The sequence below is a fragment of the Dendronephthya gigantea genome, unplaced genomic scaffold (assembly GCF_004324835.1).
Source record: "Dendronephthya gigantea isolate DGI-Jeju-01 unplaced genomic scaffold, DenGig_1.0 000020F, whole genome shotgun sequence".
Taxonomy (NCBI): domain Eukaryota; kingdom Metazoa; phylum Cnidaria; class Anthozoa; order Malacalcyonacea; family Nephtheidae; genus Dendronephthya; species Dendronephthya gigantea.
Window position 1 is genome coordinate 2,650,987 of NW_021163030.1, and position 23,170 is coordinate 2,674,156.

The 23,170-nt window shown below is 35.4% G+C and overlaps 2 protein-coding genes across 2 annotated transcripts; both read right to left on the bottom strand.

The window, feature by feature from the left end:
• Positions 1-52: 52 nt before the first annotated feature.
• Positions 53-18,286, bottom strand: LOC114521553 (fibrillin-1-like). The gene is made up of 23 exons (XM_028542017.1): positions 18,082-18,286; positions 14,698-14,884; positions 13,880-14,059; positions 12,870-12,910; positions 12,440-12,604; positions 11,408-11,417; positions 10,888-10,931; positions 10,478-10,600; positions 9,635-9,769; positions 8,134-8,259; positions 7,778-7,900; positions 6,143-6,265; positions 5,900-6,028; positions 5,148-5,279; positions 4,878-5,003; positions 4,577-4,711; positions 3,047-3,178; positions 2,387-2,506; positions 2,175-2,297; positions 1,760-1,888; positions 1,348-1,477; positions 698-840; positions 53-487 (listed from the first exon to the last, which is right to left on the bottom strand). Exons 1-23 carry the CDS (start codon positions 18,167-18,169, stop codon positions 258-260), a joined length of 2,874 nt encoding a protein of 957 aa, XP_028397818.1. The 5' UTR covers positions 18,170-18,286; the 3' UTR covers positions 53-257.
• A 2,955-nt stretch (positions 18,287-21,241) lies between these two features.
• On the bottom strand, positions 21,242-22,202 carry LOC114521648. The gene is made up of 2 exons (XM_028542147.1): positions 21,985-22,202; positions 21,242-21,778 (listed from the first exon to the last, which is right to left on the bottom strand). The coding sequence occupies exons 1-2, from the start codon at positions 22,197-22,199 to the stop codon at positions 21,268-21,270; spliced, it is 726 nt and encodes a 241-aa protein (XP_028397948.1). The 5' UTR covers positions 22,200-22,202; the 3' UTR covers positions 21,242-21,267.
• Positions 22,203-23,170: the final 968 nt, after the last annotated feature.

A 23,170-nucleotide genomic window follows, 5' to 3' on the forward strand; every position in this document is an offset into this window, starting at 1 on the left:
TGAATCTGATTTAACACAAAATATGCATTCGTAAGGTATACAATTAAAGGTATACAATTAAAGAACATCTATTTTAATATGTTTGTTAATTGTTATTAATACACTAAACATCAACATTTTGTATACAATATATGCTGCATTTGTAGACTCTACGTAAATTTTATGAGAACACATTTACCCATCTTTAACAATAGATATACAATTTTTTTTCCACAAATCTTTGGTTTATGCAAGTCTTTTATTGTAGTCTTTAAAAATCAAAAATCATATTGGGACACATAAACATTTAGGTTGGTGATAAACGTTGCTGTAACTTGTCCTTGGTAAATTACCTCACCGCGGTACTCCAAAAAGAAATCCTTTGGCCCTCTTAAAACTTTTGAATTTCGAACAAACGATTTGCCATAACTGTGATTTATTATCTCAAAAACATTACCATCATTACCTCTGCTTATTGAGAATTTGATTCGAGGTTTAGTTCGATAACCTGAAAAACAATAGCATGAATACTTTACAATTATACATTTTATTTGCATAAAGATCGTCTAGATTCCTGGATCGTTCTAGCACAGAAGATCGAGTTTCATATAGACAGGAACACGCCTTTCCTGCTATTACTCTATGGTCAGAAGGGTTTGTATACAATCGATGAAAAATAGATGAAAGTTCCCTTAGTGAAATTAAGATTCACAAATACCTGTGGTCGTAATATTATAGGAGAAATCAAAGGCACCAGCTGGTGCTCCATTTCTAAAAGCCTGTGCGTACCAACGGATTGATTTTCGTGTCTCTCGCAGGCATTCCCTATCGTTACGTCGGCAAATCTTCCGCGAGCAATGACTAATAAAATAATGATTACTATTAAAGTACTTATATATGATATATGTTTGTATAGAGACAACAAAAATACTACATTACATTTTACATTGAATATTACATTAAAGGTTGTTTTCCACTGGCGCGTTTTTTGTACGTACATACGCACGTAAAAGTTTAAAATCATCATAAGATTCATAGGGTTGGGTTCTGTTGATGATTTGCTGTTTTTTCTGGCATACACGTAAAAGGTTTTAAGCTTTTACGTGCACCTAGCTACGTACGTGCAAAAACAGTGGAAAGCAGCCCTAATATCCACGACTAAACCGTAACACGTGTGTTTTAACAAGTCATTCACCAATAACAAAGTTGATAAAAACACTGAGAGTACGAATCAAGTAATTCCTGAGTTTACAACAATGAGTTATATGGTACAACGCGAATATACAACATCACTCATGACTCATCGTACTTTGAAGACACATACATACATGCATGTCGCATTGTGAAAATCATATATGTATACCGTACCTTGGTGACCTTTTAACGTAATAACGTTGATTTGGACAAATAGCTCTGAAACATTTATGACCACCAGCGGTGTTCACACAGTTTGAGTCGCGACCACAGTCATTATCACGACTGCTGCATTCATCAATATCTGGAACCGATAAATTGCATGCAAATATAAAATAGATCAGGAGATGTGGTGTGTTTATATAAGGGATGATATATAAATGCAACGGGGGGGGAGAGGAGGGAGGAGAAGGAGGGGGTGTAATCGATATGAGGGCCAAGACCTGCTCAAGCTTGTTTATTTATTTTCCATAAGTGAAAACATTATAGGTTGCAAAATAGTGCAATAAGTCAGTATAAGCGATGTTCTGGTTTTAGGCTACAAGGTTTTCTTTCAATTTCTTAATCTACTATTTTAATTACTCACCCACACAGAATTTCTGACTATAGATTTCATATCCACTGGGACATGAACATCTGTAACCCCCCATAGTGTTTTCACATTTCCATTTACAGCCAGTATTATACTCTCTAGGTTGTTTGCATTCGTCGATATCTGCAAAAAAGATTCGGGGGGATAAATAAATTCCCTTAATTAAACTGTTTAAGGAGGAATAAAGAACAAATTACTCTTCCATGAAAAGATGCTGTGCCTATATGATTTCACTCCGTTTTTGCTTGCTTTGAACAATGAATTGAGAAACAATTGTAATATATTTATGTTTTTAGCACGTTTGGTACGCTAAAATGAATATAAAACTTGTTCAAAGTGACTCGAGACTAAGTCGAGATTCGAGTCAAGTTTTTCGCGAAAACATTATATAATGCATGTAATTACTCACCTACACATGACACTTTATCTCTTTGTAATCTGTATCCTATTTCACATTCGCAACGGTAAGAACCTTGACTATTTACACATCTTTGTTCACAGCCTGAAATTCCTTCTCTGCACTCATTCACATCTGTTTAAAATATTTGGAAATAATGCTATAATAAGCATTGTAAACCTGACGACTTCCATATTTGCAGCCAAACTAGTTATTATACTGACCAAAACAATTTGTATTATCCGCGAGTTTATATCCACTTCTGCATTCACACCTAAATGAACCATCTGTATTTACGCAGTTGTGTTGACAATACTGGCTTGCTTCTGAACACTCATCTTTATCTAGAATAGGAAAGCTTTCTCAGCCAAATGAGAACTCTGAATTTAGGGCCTTGCCCTTGCACGGAAAAGAAAAATAAGAGATTCAACAAGCGCCTTAGGTGGCTTTTCGAAATTTCTTCTGGCGTGTTTCACATGCATTATTTTTTACTGACTTTACTGCATGTTTGCACTTTATCTAACAAAGATAAGGCGAAGGATAGAACAACGATTGATGCAATATGCACGTGGAAGCTAGTTCATCCCAAACAGCATGTTCATCGGACGATAGGAGTAAAACTGCTCGTATAAAACCCCGTTTAAGCTACACTCAATTTATCGGCACGGCACGGCTAAAATTGGTACCCGTACCAATTTCATCTGTGCTCGTCCTTTATTTTGGTAGCCTGAACACTAATAAAACTGGGCACGGGTACCAATTTTAGCCTGGCACGGCCAATAAATCGAGTGTAGTGTAAACGGGGCTTTTCTGGGCTTTTCGGCGCCTGACCTATATATATTCATACATATATAGCAAATATGGCATGCATTTTTGGAACGCACCTCGACAATGGACTTCTTCTGCTCTTCTGTAATAGCCGGGATTGCAGCGGCACGAGTATGTGCCATTGACATTAACACACATTTCAGTTTTGGCTCTGCATCTGTGTCTTCCGGTAGTGCATTCATCGATGTCTTGAAATAAATGAGAAAATATTATTGCTGGTAAGTGACTGCTGATAAGGTATCAAATTATCGTCTAAGTGACTGGACTAAATTATAAATAATATCTTTGTTACACTTGGAATTTTTGGTGCGATTTTCTTGTTTTGGTAGATGTGAACGAGTGACTAGTTACGAATACTCTGATGTATAAGAGTTCTTATTTTGAGCAGTCGTAACTATTTCACTCGTTCACATCTATCAAAGTAATAAAATCGCACAAAAAATTGCAAATTCAATCGTGTAAACGAGCCTTTACATTCAAAACAATGGGTAAATAAAGAACTGCAAACTTCTTATACAATAATCCGAGGTTGATAAAGGACACTTCGATTTAACCGTTAAGTCTTTGCATAGTATTGATCAACATCAGATTATATTGTCTGTTTCATCATGACATCGTGTATCTGTACAATAATTGGTAGTTTGGGGTACATGCAATAATATTGGTATAGTTTGGGATACATGCAGTAATATTGATAGTTTGGGGTACATGCAGTAATATTGGTAGTTTGGCCTGTTTGGGGTACATGCAGTAATATTGATAGTTTGGAGTACATGCAGTAATATTGGTATAGTTTGGGGTACATGCAGTAATATTGGTATAGTTTGGGGTACATGCAGTAATGTTGATAGTTTGGTGTACATGCAGTAATATTGGTATAGTTTGGGATACATGCAGTAATATTGGTAGTTTGGAGTACATGCAGTAATATTGGTAGTTTGAAGTACATGCAGTAATATTGGTAGTTTGGAGTACATGCAGTAATATTGGTAGTTTGGGGACTAGTATTGTTTTAATTTTCTTGTATGATTGCATTGTATAAAAATTAGTATTGTTTTGTTGGAAAAGACAGGGGTATTGGTTTATTTCTAGATTGACTTTATTACTTAATAATAGATGTAACACGATTAATATTTTGATTGCAATGTCACTGGTATATCACGTTTCACTTCCCCCGAATGTTAACGAAACTCTAATAAAGTGTCTTTACTTTCTGTTAACATGAATATAAGAATGTGTGACCCCCCCCCTTCCTATTTCATGCTTCCGACGCCACTGTATCTGATTAAATCCCTTTAAACACCATGCACTGATTCAGGGAATATAATTAAAAGTTATTTCCCCATAACTATAACTCCCATTTGCACTTGACTGATCATCAAGATAACATCCGCACGTTTGGCCCTTCTTACACTACATCGGATTCACGTGGTCACAATATTAAAACTAGCCATGTAAGAGGGAGTTTAACCCCCAAAAGTATGATAACATGGTTGCTTTAATTAACATGATCCGCCAAATGAAAAATGCTGGGGACGATATATAAAGTTAGACAACTTTGTCTGATAATTTTTGCTCTCACGTACCATGACATCGTCCATCTCGTCTTCTTTCAAAGCCATCAGGACATTTACGATAATTACATCTGTAACTACCAGGTATATTTTCACATACAGGTCTCGGAGGAGAACATATATTATATATAAGACATTCGTCTTTATCTAAAATTAATATAAATCACCATTCAATCCCATGTAAAAACTTAAAATTTCTATTAGTTCTATATTCATATATTCGATTTCCACTCGAATTTCCCATGACTTTAATGTTCCGAAACAATACTAGTGGAGGAATTAAACACTTTTGGTAATATTAAAGTTATATTACCTTCACACCTTCCATTATTTCTCTCGTATCCAGGTTGACATCCCCGAATACAGCTAAAGGTTCCAGGAAGATTTCGACAATCTCTATTTGGCCCACATCGGTTACCAACCGCACACTCATCGATGTCTTTATTAATGCAATAGAAAGTACTATTGTGCTTAATAACAATATAAGTATTACGAGGTTGCCTTTTTTATACACCCTGTAAATGTGGCTTTTTGTTTCAAGACCCTGGTTACAAGATTTTTATAACATATATGCACGAACTACCTCTACAATCATTAGTGGATGGATCTCGCTCATAACCGGACGAACATCGGACTCTGCATTCGTAGCTTCCTTCTGTATTTACACACACTTGATCACTGGAGCACCGTCTGGAATCTAAACACTCATTTACATCTGTGAAGCAATGGACACAAAAAGTAGATCAGTAATAAGCAAAATGAGGTCGCTTCGCCTCGGTAGGCATTATGGTCAACAAATCTATGAGAGAGTTATGTGAAGGGGATTTTATAGGACTATAAAAACTGGCCGTTTGCCCACAATTGTTCTTAACACTCATAATTTTCCGAAATAATTTACATTTGTGCCCCTTATATATATAGTTCTTGACCATTTCACCTCGTCGTCCAGGTTCCCTTAATTGTGTAAAAATGTCTTCGAATTTCTTTTCTTCTTTAGTGTTTCACTATGGCAATGTGATTATAAAAAAGGTTGAAAAGAACAATGCAACGCAATTCTTCCCATTTTTTTCAGGAAAAATATTTTGATCCTGACGATAATATTCTTGAAGATTACTATTTCTGGTTGGCATTGTTTTGTTTTCAAAATTTTCTTTAATGATTTTAACAATTTTTCCTGAAAATTCGCGTCTGTATAAGAACCTCTATTACCGTTTCCCACATTTGTTCACGTTAAATTTTGCTACGATTCTTCTCGCTGACCAACGCATTCGCTTAAATTGTACGATTCCTTCTCAACAGCAAAAGTCAGTTGTACTAAGTATAGTGTTTACGTACCAACACAGGCTCCACTCTGACGGCGATATCCAGGGTCACACCTCGATTTGTCTTCACAACGATACGTTCCAGGCAGATTAGTACATGTTTCATGCCTAGCACACAAACCTTCTCGGCACTCATCAATATCTTTAAAAAAGAGAAAATAAAATTAATGTACATCAAGAATTTTTAGCCATAACGGATTTAGATTTTTATACGTTTTTGATGTTCGACGAATTAGGGAAGAATTTTGAAATTTACCATAACATCTTGAGTTGCGAAGTGTATATCCACTTGGACAACGACAGCGATAACTGCCTGGAACATTTTCACATGATTGTCCACTTGGGCAGGCATTCCTTAGTGTATTACACTCGTCTATATCTAACGTCAATAAAACGTAATGGTTTCAGTAAAGATTCGTTGCATGATATTAACAGCAAGCATGTATGATTTGTAATATTGTAATATTAGGTTACGTGCATGCATACACCATGCTGATTTAACTGAGAACGTATGCATCATGCAATATAAGGACATGGAAACTTCCATGCGTCGCTGACAGGTAATGGTTAAATGCATTGAGCAGGACAAAAACGCCAGGAGCAACGCAAAAGAGCGTTGTCTAAAGTTTATAAAAAAGTCAAAAGTCAACTTTCACGTATACGCCCTAACATCAGCCCCTACGTCGCGGAAAGAAATTATCGAACAATGATACATCCTATTATGCTCTATTGCTATCCTGTTTATATGGGTCTTAGTATCACTGATAGTTCCAAATTACAGAGGTTAAAAGACAAAGCAGCCCGAATAATCGGTCCAAAAATCGTCTAGACGAAGATTGTGTTATACTAGCCGGAAAAAACGGGTTGTAATAGATGTTTTCAAATCGTTACACTCACTTGGCACGAATTTCCCCCAAGTGAAATTTCAATGTTTTAACCATGACATAAACACTCGTAGTAATAACTCACGTTTCATTGTGCCAAAAGTCAAGAGCACGGCGCTTATATAGAATATATAAGCCCCCTGGTCAAGACAGAGGCTGGAAGAAAGACGCTCTCCATTTAAGGAGCACTGTTGTTTAACTTATACTTAGTGAGGAAATAAGGAATGAAACTTCGTACAGTAATTTCAAAAGTAAAGTTATGAGTGTTACGTGAGCATTTCCTTGTAAAGTAGCCATACCGCGTAACTGTGTAAGTGTGTGTACTATAAATTTAATTATTTCTTATTTATAGATTAGATATATACAGGTTCTTCATTGATAGCAGACGGTATTCTGCCTGTAGAAGTCAACTTAGTCAACCTATTTAATTAAATATGTTATTTAATAATGGTAATAATTTTAATCAATGAACACAGTTAGCTTTGGTGACGCAAAATATACATATAGAAATATTTGTTGGTGGTTTAAAAGCAATTGTTTTGTAGCTCTGCTGCCTCTGCAGATGTGTTGTAACTTTGTATTTGGTGTGTCTGAGTCACATGCATGCATATCAGTAAATTCTGTTAATTAATTACGTATAATTTTCTTGTATGATTGCATGGCGACTTTAGTAATTATAATAACTTGTAGGTACACCACGTAAGTAACTTACGTGGTGTACCTACAAGTTATTATAATTACGTATAGTTTATCGTTCAAATTCTGGGTTACTTTTTTAAAGAATTGAAGCATTTGTTTGGGCAAACATGCAATTACAATTTTTTATTCAAATCTGATCAAAATCTGTCAAGGATATTAAACACACAAAGCCATGCAGCAGCGCCAGCATGCAGGCTATTGGTGTACGCACTGAGGGGAAAGAATTGTTGCAAGAATTTTTAGCTATAAAGTATTTAGATTTAAATTTGTTTTTGACCTTTGTTGAACAGAAATATTTTGAAACTTACCATAACATCTTGAGTTGCGAAGTGTATATCCTCTTGGACAACGACAGCGATAACTGCCTGGAACATTTTCACATGATTGTCCACTTGGGCAGGCATTCCTTACTGTATTACACTCGTCTATATCTAACGTAAATAAAATGTGCATGGTAGTTAAATAAAGAGAGGTTGCATGATTTTAACAGCAAGTATGTACGATTTGCCATATTAGATTATACGTTCATTAGAGGGCTGATTTAGACCATTTTCGTTCCGCGATTTTTCGTACACGGAATGATCAAACTATTACGTGAATGCAACGCGAAATTCTATAAACTGTAGACAGTCAGTCGCACCCTTGTTACATTTATGTAACAAACCTTGGCAATTTTTTCCATTTCCACTATACCCTCGCTTGCATGTACACTGGTATCGTCCTGGACCTGTGTTTCTACATCTTGCATGCTCACTGCAATCTTCTCGTGATGTTCCACATACCCTGATTGCTTTAAAGCAGAAAATATATAGAATATAAAAAATGGTTTATCCACAAAAATAATAGTATATGAGTTGGAACCGTGAAAAGACCTTGCCAGCAAAATGGTGGATGCGAAGATTTTGATAGCTATGTAGGTATGATGCACATTTAATGCAGTATTTTAGTTAGACTGAACCCGCAAACAAACATTAATCTATATTTTAGTTGTTAGTGACAACACAAGTTTAAATGTACAAAACATGGAAAGTCAAAAAGTCAAAATGTTAATCAGTCTATTAGACTTATGATAAAATTATAAATGTTCGCGACCATAAATATGTTTCTTTCCCGACTTAGAATTAATATAATAGCATACTATGCATGCGATTGGAAAGCTGAAATATTCCTTATAAACTTGCCTCTACATCGTGAATTGACAAATTCATAACCCTTTTACATTGAGAGCATCGATAACTGCCAGGTATATTGATGCAGAATTTAGTTCTGCAAGGCCGGATCTTCCGATATTTGACACACTCATCGACATCTACATGAGCAAAATTTAAACTTCATGTACCGTCTTTTTCATGCAATGAATCGTTTTATGCATCAGTATTTCCAGTCGTGGCAGGGATGTTAGTAAAAAAGTACATTTACAGTTTTTTTCGTTATGAGCTGTTAAATCAGTAAATGTTTATTAATTAAATTTGATTAACTTCAAGAAAGCAATCAGTATAGCTCCTAACTACAGAGACCAATTAACTTTCGGGCTTATAGGCGTGCAGAAGGCTTTTGAGGAATTTTTATGTAATAATTAATACTTCATTTAACTATGACTATGTCGCATGTTTTGCGTTGCCGCGCTCTTATGTTATTGCTTTGGAATAGTTTACTATGAATTAAAAGTACCCGTCGAAAAAAACTAACTTACTTTAATAGTAATCTAATGTACATATATTAATCGATGACAGATTAGAGATGAGACATTTTATTATTAATTAAAATGGCAAAGGTTACATACACATTTCAAATACTAGTATAATTCGCGCCAAAACACCCTTGCGACGACGAAAAATAAAAAAAACAAAAACAAAACAAATCCTAATAATTGTTCCAAGAGATGTCGTTTTAGTTTTGTTAGAACGTATGTAACTGCTCGCTGTAGTTAATTGTTCGTAAATTTCTGTTTTATATGAATAATACTTTATACATTTGCCAACATTTTCTATCTGCTACGCGTGTACATCGAAGTATATAATAATTGCATGATTATTTGTTCTCCATAGCTCTATGAAACCTGTTTGAAATCACTCCCGACGAGCCTCTAGTGATGTCAAACAGAGTCGAAACTCGAAAGGTGCATAAAAACAACCCCTGCAAAAATCCACTGTGGTTATATTTACCTACGCATTCCCCCCCAACCCGTTCATATCCTCGACTGCAATCATTGACTTTTGTCACACATTTGTATGATCCAGCTGTATTACGACATCGTTCGTTTGATTGACAAATACCAGGTCTCTGACATTCATTTATATCTAGACAAAATGAATTTGTACATTTATGATTTGTTTAGGAGAACAAAAAAAAACAATGTAATCAAAATGCAGGAGTCAAGACACAAAACATACGAATATGTATGAATATATATACGCGCGGAAATGTGTGACTATAATTTAGTCCGGCCGTAATACAAAAGTGTACAAACAATACTTTAACAACAATCCGTAGCCAAACTTGGCAGTTTTACTAATTTTAGTATAAGCGCTTTCAAAAAATTTCACACGAATAGGCTTTTTACACTATAATCCAAAATGGCCATTTTAGTGCAAAAACTGATAACCATGCAAATTATTAATTTTGTTGAAGAGTAAGTGCCTGGTTTAAAAGCATTTGTTTTGTAGCTCTGCAGATGTGTCGTAACTTTGTATTTGGTGTGTTTGAGGTACATGCACGCATATTGTATTAAGTAAATTCTGTTAATTATAATTACGTATAGTTTATTGTTCAAATTCTAGGTTACTTTTTTAAAGAATTGAAGCATTTGTTTGAGCAAACAATTACAATTTTTTTATTCAAATCTGATCGAAATCCGTCAAGGACATTCAACACACAAAGCCATGCAGCAGGGCCAGCAGGCTATTGGTGTACGCACTAAAGGGAAAGAATTGTTGCAAGAATTTTTAGCTATAAAGTATTTAGATTTGTTTTTGACCTTTGCTGAACATAAATATTTTAAAACTTACCATAACATCTTGAGTTGCGAAGTGTATATCCACTTGGACAACGACAGCGATAACTGCCTTGAACATTTTCACATGATTGTCCACTTGGGCAGGCATTCCTTACTGTATTACACTCGTCTATATCTAACGTCAATAAAACGTGCATGGTCAAACTTGACAGTTTTATTAATTTTAGTAAGCTCTTTCAGAAAATTTCCATTTTATCGCTGAGATAAGAAATTAGTCTAAAGCGGAAGTCGTCCATTGAGTTTTACATATTCCAGTTTAAGGTCAGTGTTTTCAAACAGAAATTTATAACCTTCACTCAGAATTTCAGGTAATCAAGTTCCAAATTTGTGGTCCCTGGTGCATGCTATCTACGCATTATTTTTGTTTAATATTGGAGATGTTTTAGGTTTGCCTTCGCTTACCCGTGCATCGTCGACCGTCCCACCTCAATCCTGAACGACATTTTCTGGAACGAGTGTTCGATATATATTAATAAATTAATTAATTTTTATTAATTATCTAATAATTATAACAAATAATGAATATTCGAATGTTCAAAGATCTTTTATATAACAATTAACAGGATTTTTATTTTAAAACTCACTTTCACATTGACCATTCCTGAATACATATGTACTTGGGCATCTTGGGTTGCATGTATAACTTCCTATCGAATTTTGACACTGTTCCTCGGGTTGACAAGGAGATCGTTCACACTCGTTTATATCTGTGGAAATTTAAGTTTAAATTTTGAACTAGTGTGAACGATTAAGTTTCATAGACGACATGCATATCTCCATGCACCAAAGAATGTGAAAAATTCAAATTATATATACATACATGAATAGTATGAATACATAACATGACATACACACAGTATATATATAGATGAATTTTTATCATTCACTTTATAGTATTCTCAATTTTGATTGGTTAATTTACCTGCAAATAACTGCGTGCAAATAATACTCAGCTGCAAATAATACTCTGAGCATGCGCATTAATGTCAATTTTATAAACAATGGCGACTCGCTTTGCCGAACTGTCCGATAAAACGAACTCAAAATTGAAAATTGAGTGGTGAATGAATTGAAAATTAAGTGGTGAATGATAAAACAATTATTGAACTCGGTTCTCGCAAAATATCGTGATTTGTCGGTGGCTCGCAGATCAATTATTTGCCTCTGCCTTCGGCATCGGCAAATAATTGATCTGCTCGCCACCGACAAATCACGATATTTTGCTCGACCTCGTCCAATAATTGATAAATATTTTTACATGACACATGCATGTATAGGAAAAAATGAAGAATAAAGTTTAGACTAACAGAGCACGACGCTTCTAAATACATAATTGGCACGGTGTTCTCTACGTAGACCAGAATTATTGCTGGGCATGGTATATATTATGACGCAAGGCTCGATTGCCAAAAGTCCGATTAGTACTAACCATCAGTTAAATTCTTTACAAACTGTCGTGACAAAATGCTGTTTTTGTTTATGCATTTATGGATAGCTGTTTTGCACAAAACTTTGGAAAATAAAGCTTTTATTAAACCATGGGAAGATTTCTAAAATAACCTATTCAAGTTTATAAATAAACTGTTGGAAAGTTTGATTCGAAGACTTGCATTACCCAGGATTGAACTAGCAATTATTGGTGGGATTAAGGGGGACGATGCCCTAAAGCTAGCGGTGGGGAACATTTTAGAGGCGGGGAGTATTTGGGTTTCACACACACCCCCCCCCTCCCCGCGCCAGAGTGAGCACAGAGAAAAGACCCTGGGTACGAGGTTGCTCAGTTATCTGTAGCCACAATTTTAATTGTGCATGTGTTGTAATTTATTGCTAAAAGTGGAAGTTAAGGTAACAAGGAACGTCGCGTTGTGGAACCAGCAAAAGGCGATTGAGAGGCAGTAATCTTAAATCATATGTTGTTAAGTACATTATGCACATAAATGATATATAATTTTACCTCGACATTGTCTTCTACCGGGATCAACTTCGAGACCTATTGGACACGTGATAGTAGGGGCAACGGTGACAACTTGTGCGCCTTTAACGCACTCGTATGACCCGTACGTGTTTCTGCACGCTTGACCTTGATTGCACACTACACCTCTGGCGCATTCATTCACATCTAAAAGTTAATTGTTACATGTGAGTAGAAAAATATACTCTCACCTGTTTGAACCTAATACCATCCAAGATATTTCAACCGGCGTGTGTGACATACCTATACTGCTTGTAATAACTAACTTTATAGAACAACATCTAGATTAAATTTTACATCGCTACGGGAACATTATATCTTGTGATAAGGATGAATGAATATAAATTAACTGCTTCTCTTTTTTGCTAATTTCTTGAAGACATTGAGAACAAAGCCAAGCGTATATACTTACCGTTGCACGTACGACCATTCACATTTAGTTCAAATCCGTTCCTACAAACACAAGTAGGAACACCGCTGAGGAGAACACAACTTTGAGAACATCCTAAATTAGAGCATGTTCTTGGTGCAGTTGTTGCTACTACTGGTCCAAACACTCCTGTTGGAAAACCTGAAGGATGTGGATCTAAACAACGCGGAATAAAGAACAAAAATTGGTTGCGCATTAGTGTTTAATGGACGACTTGCGCTTTAGACAAACTTTTGATCGAAGTAACTAGAGGAAAATAAATCACCCCAGCTAGAAAGATCTTACTTAAATTAGTAAAACTGCCAAGTTTGGCTGCGAAATTTTGTAAAATACGGAAAATATAGCCATGCGAAGTTGGCAAATTTTGTATACGTTTGTATTACGTGCGGAAATGTGTAACTAAATTAGTTACAAACTTCCGGTCGTAATACAAAAGTATACAAAAATCGACAACTTCGCATGGGTATATTTTCCGTATTTTACAACAATTCGCAGTCAAACTTGACAGTATTACTTATTTTAGTAAGCTCTTTCAGAAAATGTCCTTTTTATCGCCGAGGTAAGAAATTAGTCTAAAGCGCAAGTCGTCCATTGCCAAACTTTTAACAACAAAATCATCTATATATAATATGCATTGCGAGCAGAGCGAAATGTTTAATTTTTCGTCCATTGTACAGAGGTTGATTGTCTCGCTTATTCCTGTGGGGAAGAATATGCAAATTCTTTTTTATTCTTGTACGTTTGCATGGTGATAATCGATAAGTAATTGAGCTTGTAGGTACACCACGTGAGTATTATATACTTACGTGGTGTACCAACAAGCTTAATTACTTGAGAATGTGCATGTTTGTATAACTAGCGCCGTAGAATTCTCATACTCATTTCACCTCTTTGCGGGTGGCGCGTCCTTATTATTAAACTATTTATGCCCAAGACCGCAAACTCCCGTAGTTGTATAGTCTATGTGGGCTTCGTTTATTACATATACGTACCATCCATTAAACAACATCTTGAAAAATGCGTTTTGACAAGGGAAACCAAGAACCGCGGAAGTTTGACAACCAATTCCTTTCCGTTTGGCCTCAATTCCAAGATAACAACAATAACAGCACTCTTGGTGATCTTCTCTACCATAATAACGCGTAGAGTCCAAATCACAGGAACCGCCATTACTATAAACGAATCGAATACGAATGATACGAATCTTTACTTGAGGCTGCTTGTCCAAAAGCCGTTTTATAGCCAAACCTCGTACGTGTTAAGGAGGATTCTTAATATTTTTTTTAACAGCTTGTTAATAAATTTCTTTTAAAAATCTCTTCTGGTTGAATATAAAGGTTTCATTTTCGAAGTTTTAACTCGCAAAAACCAGGCATGCAACAGAACAAATGCAGCAGGGCAATATTTGCGTCGAATGCAATTCACTGAACAAGAGATTATAGATATAATGAAGTTTGTCATCTCTTTGTAAATTATCTTACACCAAAACAAGAGGAAATCGCTTCTAAGTATGTAAACAGCCTTTTAAGTATGTTATTTTTATACGTTACTGCTGAGGGATTAAGGCTCCAAACGAGAGTTTTGCCCAGCCCCCTTAAAAATGACCTGTGGGGCCTATTGGGTGTGTATAGGACGAATCGAGTTTTGGATTCTTTAACACTGTCCTGTTTTTAGAATTAGGTGGAATCGGTTCTGGATAAAAGAAATACGAATCTGTCACGGGAACGTATACTGATATGCTCTGTATAGTACTATCGTAAGTCGTAACTCGTATCCATTGGCAACAAACAGGCTGATAAAACATACATACATTGCGACCGATCTTCCCTTTCTGCATAAAGATTCTTGCAACTGCTTTACACAACACAATTCAGCAGATGTACGACAAATAAGTCCAGAAGATGCACGTCGACCAATTGCTTTACAATTTGGATTCCTTTGTGTCTTCACCGCCAGAATTGCCGATTGACAACAAGCCGATACTTTAGTCAGAAAGGCTTTATTATATAAAAGCAACAATAAGAAAATCGTTATTTTAACACACACGGTAAAAAGGCGAAAACAGCTAGGTGCATGGTGTGTAACCATTCTCAGCTAGGCATTGAAATGAAACCGAAAAAAGCTTCGCTCTTTTATTCATGATGTTAGACTGTTGTTAGAATTGCAAAATAAGAAAAATCTTTGTAAAGGTGCCATGCAGCAGCATTGGAAAGATGACTAAAATTGAGCACGAAATTGAGCACAGTTTAAAGGCCGTTTTCCATTACATTTGCTTCGCTTTGAAAATCTGCTCAAGCTAGCGACCTTGAAAAATAAAGCGCGCTTCAGTCAAAGGACGTGTAATGGAGAATCGCCTTATATATAGGCGCTGGCAAAACCAACTGGCTAAAAAACTGATTAGATTTTTTAGTTCTTCATTAAGAAAGGCCGTGAATGGCTATTTTTTAATTGCTCATACGTCGATCATTATAATAGAGTTAATCATGAAGACATATGTACTACCGTAATTACCCCCAATAATTCGAAATTAGCTAAGTTTTTATTTAATGACATTCACCAAGGCGCATAATTTTCCCGGTATGATTACAAATTTTACGGCTATTTAAACAAAGCATTTTTTTAATATGCGAAACAAAGTTACAAGCACTCCTCTCCAACATAGTTTTTCACCTCGAAAAATTTCATCCCATTTCCCCCCGCGCTTCTTTCGTTGTTCTAATAGATTCTTTCCTGTTAATGATTTCATATCTTTCTGTGATCTTCGTGTGCCAAGATATGTATTGATGTCTTAATATAATGGACTGAGGTAAAATAGTTTTGGACAATAGGAAATATTCAGGGTCATCACCTTTGATGCGCAGACGTAAGCGAAATATCTCAGCAATGATACTAATATTAGTTTGCAAGTTTTTGTATAAATCACATCAGCCATCTTGACATGTTCACGAAACTAGGCATACAAATCCAGAAAATAATCGGTTTTCAACTGCCTAAAGACAAGGCCATTGTGTAGACCCTCGGTCTAAACATGGAGACAGATGTTTGCATGGGCAGATGTATGAAGAAACGATTGTTCTGCTGTTATTTGAAGTTGTTGCCACAAAGCAACCTTTATAGTTACATTATATGGTATCATTATACAGCAATACTAGCTGTAGCCTATATAGTTATGTTTCGTGATATTGGTGTGAATTACCAAATGCCAATGAAGCTTTTTAACCAGCTTAAAAGCTTTTCCCACTAAGTTACCGTATTTGGAATACGTTCCATGTTTTATCACATTAGATTATCATGCATATTTATTATAGTTGCGTTTGCTTGAAAAATTAAGCCCCAAGACCCTTGACCTAAACTGTCTGATGTCCCGCAGGAAAATCGAGACCAAATGTTTATTATTCGATTTCGTAACATGCATGCGTAAGTTTCAATTCTTGTATATGTTACTTGCGGGAAAAAAAGACAAAATTTTAATTTTATGGCAAATCCAAATCTTTCTTACAATTTGTTATAGTGCAATAATTAGAAACCTTCATTTTCAAAAGGTTTCGGGGAAATACTTTGTGTCTGTATGCTGCAAGTGGGTGGAGAATACAATTTAAAGTAAAAGTTTCCCCAGGTGGTATATTTAGAAAGTCATACTAGTTAATACATTGTCCCATGCATTGATTATACGAATGCTCAAAGATTTAACAATTCTTACATTGCATTGACAGGCGGAAAAATCTGCCATTACTATGGACCAAATGAAAAAGAGCTTTCAAAACGCTTTTAAACTAAATAGCATGCATATATACTGCCACATCTCAAACAAACATATGTTTGTTTATATATATCTCAATAAAAAACTGCTTATATAAAAAAACTGCGCTCTTTCCGAGTTATTAATGAAATTTTCTTTGAATAATCTCATGTCTATTTGAATATCCAGCCTCACTTTAGCACAATAGACATCCTAAACCGACATCCTTCAACATGATTGGTCAGCAAAAAAGTATAGTTATAGATTTTCGCTAACCAATAACGTTGAATTAAATTTAATAATCTTTAATGCTCTGGATTTCCAATCTTTAATGACACTTCTAAAATTAATTTAATTAAGCTTTATGTTTTCCATCAGGTGTAATTTAGCGTTCATGTGCACGCAGCGAAATTGTTCCCTGCCTTATTCTTATTTGTCAGTCGGTGAGAACCCGAACACAAACAGAGATGATCCTCCGAGTGCAAAATTCCTGGTCGTTAAATAAAATCAATCACCTAAAAAAAAGGTATTATATAAAAGAGCTTCGAAAGTCTATACCAAAAAACAAAAACAAACTGCATACATGAAACAAATGTGAATTAAGCAGTTGATAATACAAGATTTTCTTACAAATTACCGAAATATACCTCCTGATCGTCTCGCAAAATGTTATTTTATACTTTTAAGGTAGCTAGTTTCGATCAAAACCATGCAAACATATCTCAGATGTTTCAGATGAGATATAGTGAAGAGCATTTACTCAAACTGTTATTTAAACCAACAACCTGTTGAAAAATCATAAGGCCTAGAAAATATTTCCCTCTAAAGGTGACTGCAATAACAATTTAAATTGGATTAACTTTTCTTCACCTTTGGAGTCAATTCTAAGCAAATAAGATTGCACTTTCAGTAAATATTTTGTCAGTACCAAATAAATGATGAAATGTTCAGACATCGTTACAAAAATAGGTGTTACAATATATATCAGTAAATTTAAGGAATGTGCTTAATGTGCTTGGCAGTAATAAAGTGTCAGTAATATAGATGACACTACTATAGCAACTATTGATGACATATTTGGCACCAAGGTTATTCCGCTTTTGAACATTACCATATTTGTCTTTCGTCAATTCAATAATATTGCGCACATTTTGCATAAAACGCGTATTTAGAATAATGCGCAAAAGCTTGTAAAACTTTGTGCGTTGTAAAATTTACAACCAGAAATTGCTGACTTTGTGCATGCAGATTATGCAACCTCCGCGTGTCACGAATACAGTTAACTGATAAATGCACATTTTCATATTTATGTTCAAAATAAATGCAATGTGTCGTTCGTACAACATGGTAAAACAGGATGTGCGCATTCAAAACAGTAACACAGAAATTGCGCGTTCTTAATCCACAGCGAGGCAAAACAATGTTTTATTACATATTAATGCAGCATAACCTTACCGTCGTTTGTGGACTTTCTGGCATTCCCGATACCAAATACCGCAAAAATATAAATGACCAGAAAGACATAAATGTTGTTAAATAACATATTTAATTCTATGTCCGTCTACGAATGGATTAATCACAAGCAGTTACTTCAAAACACGGTGGTGTAGAAGAGCTGTCACTCCACGAATGGACGCCAGCCAAAGAGAATGAAGGATATGTTAGTTAAGTACGCCTTTATATCAATGCGCCGTCTCGAATGTGTATCAAATTCAAAATTACTTTACATGCAAGTGTTGACGTTTCATTTCCGTTTTTCGCGACGTGTCAAATGTTTATAAGATATGTGAATAACATAGTAAAATGAAAGAAAACACGCACATTATTACATTAATTACAGAACTTAATTGTAAAGCTTTTCAGAACAGCATAGAAAAATTCGAATTCAATGTCCTAGACCCAGTAATATTCAACAAACCCGGTACTTGTTATAACAAACAACTTGAACGGGATAAAAAGTATAAGTCATAAGTATGTCATAAGTAACTTGTATATTTTTTGTCTGCGGAATCAAGTTTAATGGGTTATAAATTCCATTTCGTGATAGTTTTCTACGCATATGCTTATGTAGACAAACTATCGTGGAAACTTAATTTTCGGTTAGATTTCTGCCGGGGCAATTCTATACTGAAGTTCGGGAAAAAATAAAACTGCAAATAAATCCCTTTTAATTAATGCGAGTATCGAGATTTTAATGGCAATTTCGTCACTCGGAATTTCACTATTTTGTATGTGTGGTTGCCAAAAATTTTGATCTGTTTATCACGATCAAGTAACTGGATTAGCGCATAGGATGGTCACGTGATTTAAGATCCGTCACGGACACTTCATCGGACCAAACTGACGGATCTGAGGGACATTTTCAATCAATGATTTTCAATGGCATCGGGCGAGTCCATTTGCCGTGATTTATTTGAGCAATACTGGAATATTTCATGAAGTAACCTTCACTGAGAAAGGTATTAACTGCCAAAGATATTACAATTATTATTTCACTTCAATTATATTACCAATTATTATTTTCATTACAATATTGCAAATAAAATGATTGTGTCTGTAAATCATTCTAGAAAGAATGTTTGAAATGAATGCCCGGTGGCAGTAACGAGGATAACTCACGCGGTTCAGTCAGACATCTGTCTACAGGGAAAAAATTTACAGAATTTGAATAACTGTAGATATCTTTATCTTAGCAAGCGTATTAATGACATTGTGACATACCTACCCGAAATCAGAAATAACTTTTCTCTCTATGGTAAAATGTAAGAGATAGTGTTGTTGATAGACGATAATTGAGTAAATAAAAACTGTCGCCGAATAAATTTGATATGAAGCTTCAATTTGCAGGGGAATGGGAATAAATTCTTACCACTGCTAGATGCTCACTAGATAAGTACGCAACCTCATAACCAGGGTTTTATTTCGTTCTTCATTCGGCTCTGGTTTTGATCATTACGCGCAATCGTGCTACGCCAGCTGTAGCAGACCGATTTAATGAAAAATGGCATAAAACTGCTGAGAGTAATATCTAAAAGTATGGACGTCAGCAACGGTAAGGAGTTTATCCAGGAGACAAACTCGTGTCATTAGTATATTAATGTGACTTGTGAAATGTGAATCCGGTTCGAAATTTACCGTCAACGGCTTATCCGTCCAAATAGTGAGACGAGAGACTTCAGCCAGACATGCATTGCTTAGCTTGGTTATCAGTTTCTGTGCGTGGTCACATAAATGCTTTGTCTGCTGGAATTCTGTGCATGTGGTGCATGCAACAGAGATACATGCAGGTCCATGCATGCAACGAGCACCAACATGTCATTATCTAACTCGTACCCAGGATCTTTCAGCAAGCCGTTAATTAAGACGGTAGCAAAATATTCCCGGATTGCAGCATTTATAACCCTTTATATAGCATTTCAAAAAAAAAGTAAAGTCGCAATTACAGCTGCCCCTTATATATAATCGGTAGAAAAAGAGTAAATCTTATTGCTCTATAAGAGCGATATAATAGAAAGGTACTTCAAAAAATATTTTGGCGTCGTATTCCTGAATGCTTGCACGCGAACACGTGACAGCAAAACCCGACCTACAAATCAATTTTTGTAAAGACGGTAGTCAACAATACAATTTAAAGGTGATTGATAAAAAGGATAATTGATAATCATTAATCCTAATCGGTTATATATATTATCCAGCGTGTCTCCGATTGTGTTTATCATCTGTATGGATCCGGATATACGAATTAATACTGGATAGCACCATATATATATCCGATTAGTTTAGCCTTCGATCCTGGTTTAATAAACGAAAATATGCAAATGACACTTTCCAAAATATTTTATATCTTGTCAGAAATATGACTATATATAGAAAAGAATTTAGCTCGCGGTTATTATATCGCGGTTGGATTAAGTGTATACAACAGAGTATAAACTTAAATTTCTGAAAGCTTGATTTATGAACCCAACAATTAACGACGAGAACTTTTATCACACTAACAAGTTTAATCTGCGTTATAAAAAACGAAGAGCATTATGGGAAATCACGACGAACTGAAAAATCGTTATCAGTCTGGTAAGTTTCCGACTCAACCCAATGCACTGTTTGGCAGATTCTTTTTTTCATGCAAATATTGCACCCTGGCTTGTACAGAGTAAAGTAAATCACAGTGGCAAGGTGTAAATTTCAAAAACCTAAATATATATTTTACATATTATACAGACTTTAGATTTCAGTATATATTTCAGTACACTCGCACGCTTTTGTATCACAAATCTGACAAAAATCATGTATATATATTTATATATATATATATATATATATATATATATATATATATATATATATATATATATATATATATATATATATAATATAAGTTGCCGGTATAAAATTAACTTTCTCTAAAGATTAGGTGTTATATGCTCATCTTGATGATTTGAATTAATTTGCCTGCATGCAAGAAAGTGAAAACCAATTACACGTAAGGTGTTATAGTACCAACAAGTATGTCCATGTTCGTTGCACGAGTTTTAGAAGCTATGACTCTGTATTGAAATTCATAAAGCTATAGACTAAATTAATTCACATCCAATCCTCCCAAAATGTTCTCAGCTGTATAACGAATTTGAAGCATTCAATTTATAATGTGATACTACCAACACTGCCACGTTGATTAACACGTTGTGAAAGGAACCCAGAACTACGCCCAGGTGCTAAGAATTTGAATGCTTGGATTGACGCTACACTGCTACTACGGCGCAGTGTTGATCTTCTTCGTCGTATGAGATCACCAATCGTGTCGTTCCTGCCTGATGCATCTAGTTCTGACAACTGGATATCTTCAAAACCACGATTTATTTCACCAAGACTGGAAAACCGTCGTCTTTTATTGATATTCTGTATGCTTGATAAACTACAGTTAGAGGATTGAAATACTTTTCGAATTTGTCTTTGTTCGGGTTTTCTGCCATCACGTTCTTCACCATCGATCGCAGCCTCTTCTTGTGGATAATTCAATTTGGAATCCATCTGTTTCTGTGCTGCTAAAATACCCAATATTTTATTTATTTTAATGGTGTTTTCTTTGTTTAGTCTCAGAAGTTCGCTGATCGTTGCTTTTGTAGGTCCATCAACTTGCGCTGGAAGCTGGCTAAAAACAGATTTGAGAGAAATAATCATGATTTCCATAAAACTATATTTCCAAACGTCTAATATTGTAATGAATGAGATAGATATAGCCAATGTTATCACTATAGGTCGTGGATAATGATTGCTATATAGCAACACTATAGCAGTTATTTGGGATATACTATATTTTAAAGTTAACCAAACTCTCAATAATTAAAAAAACAGTACCATTTTCCTTGTACCAAGTTAATCTTCATCGTTTTAACTTCGTTTACTAGTCGATTCATTGCATTTCCCTTTTCACTTTGACGTTGGCTTGAGCGTTTAAGGGCCATTGGAACCACCTGAGGACTACAGTTCTCTCTCACAAACTTGTAATAATTTTGCTTTCGTTTCCTGCACATCGTTTTCTCCATTCGCAAAATACTATTTGCCTTTTGCATCACTGCATTCGCCACAGCATTGCCATAAGGCGCGTAAAGTGTCGAGAGCAACGCAATGAGAAGATTTACCACGATTACAGCTGTGCTAATAATAAATGAACTGCACAAGATTCGAGCCATGAGTGGATCTTCTGAGAGTATATCATCAATAGGAAAATCTACGCCAACAACCATACAGAGCATGCAGTACAGAAGACCACCAAAGTTACTGTATTCAGGAACTGGCTGCTGGAGAAAAGGGACCAAACGTAAGCCAGCGCATGCGTAAGGAATGAACAATATCGCAAATAGAAAGGAACACTTGATAATATCTTTGATATGGAAATAATCACAATTGTTCCGGTGGATTTAAAAGGTCTGACGTTTTGCAATACGGATCCAAAGTACCAATAACAACTTTGATCAGTACGCATCGGTGGATTTTATAGGCTATGATGCTGTCAGTTTTCAGGAAGATAATATGCGTTATTATTGCTGTTAACACAAGAAGTAAAGCCAACCAATCAAAATAGTACATCCATCCATCTCCATCGTTGAAATACGTCGAGTGATTTCGAACAGACTTCACTTCTTTCGCTAAATATTTCCATTTCTACTGTGGATCTGGGATGACAATATCCTAGGTCTTCTTCAAGACTGCGAGCTCTCCAGTTAATCCAATCTTTCTCTTGTCGCCGTACGCGGAGTGTATCTTCATGAAATGAATAAATCAAGAATCGGCTAGGACACAAGTAAATACAAGTTATAACAAAAGTGATAAGTAAATTTATGTTTAAAAGTTTAGCAATTTACCAGAAATTTGCTTCTTGATTTCATTCCCAGTCATAAGGACTATAACGATAACGATGCCTAGCAACCATCCCTTTGATCCTAATGGTAAATACATATCGTTTGCTCGATAACACAATGCTAGACTCAGTATAGTCCAGAGTATTGCATAACCAAGGTTAAGCATCAGATCATAGATAGCC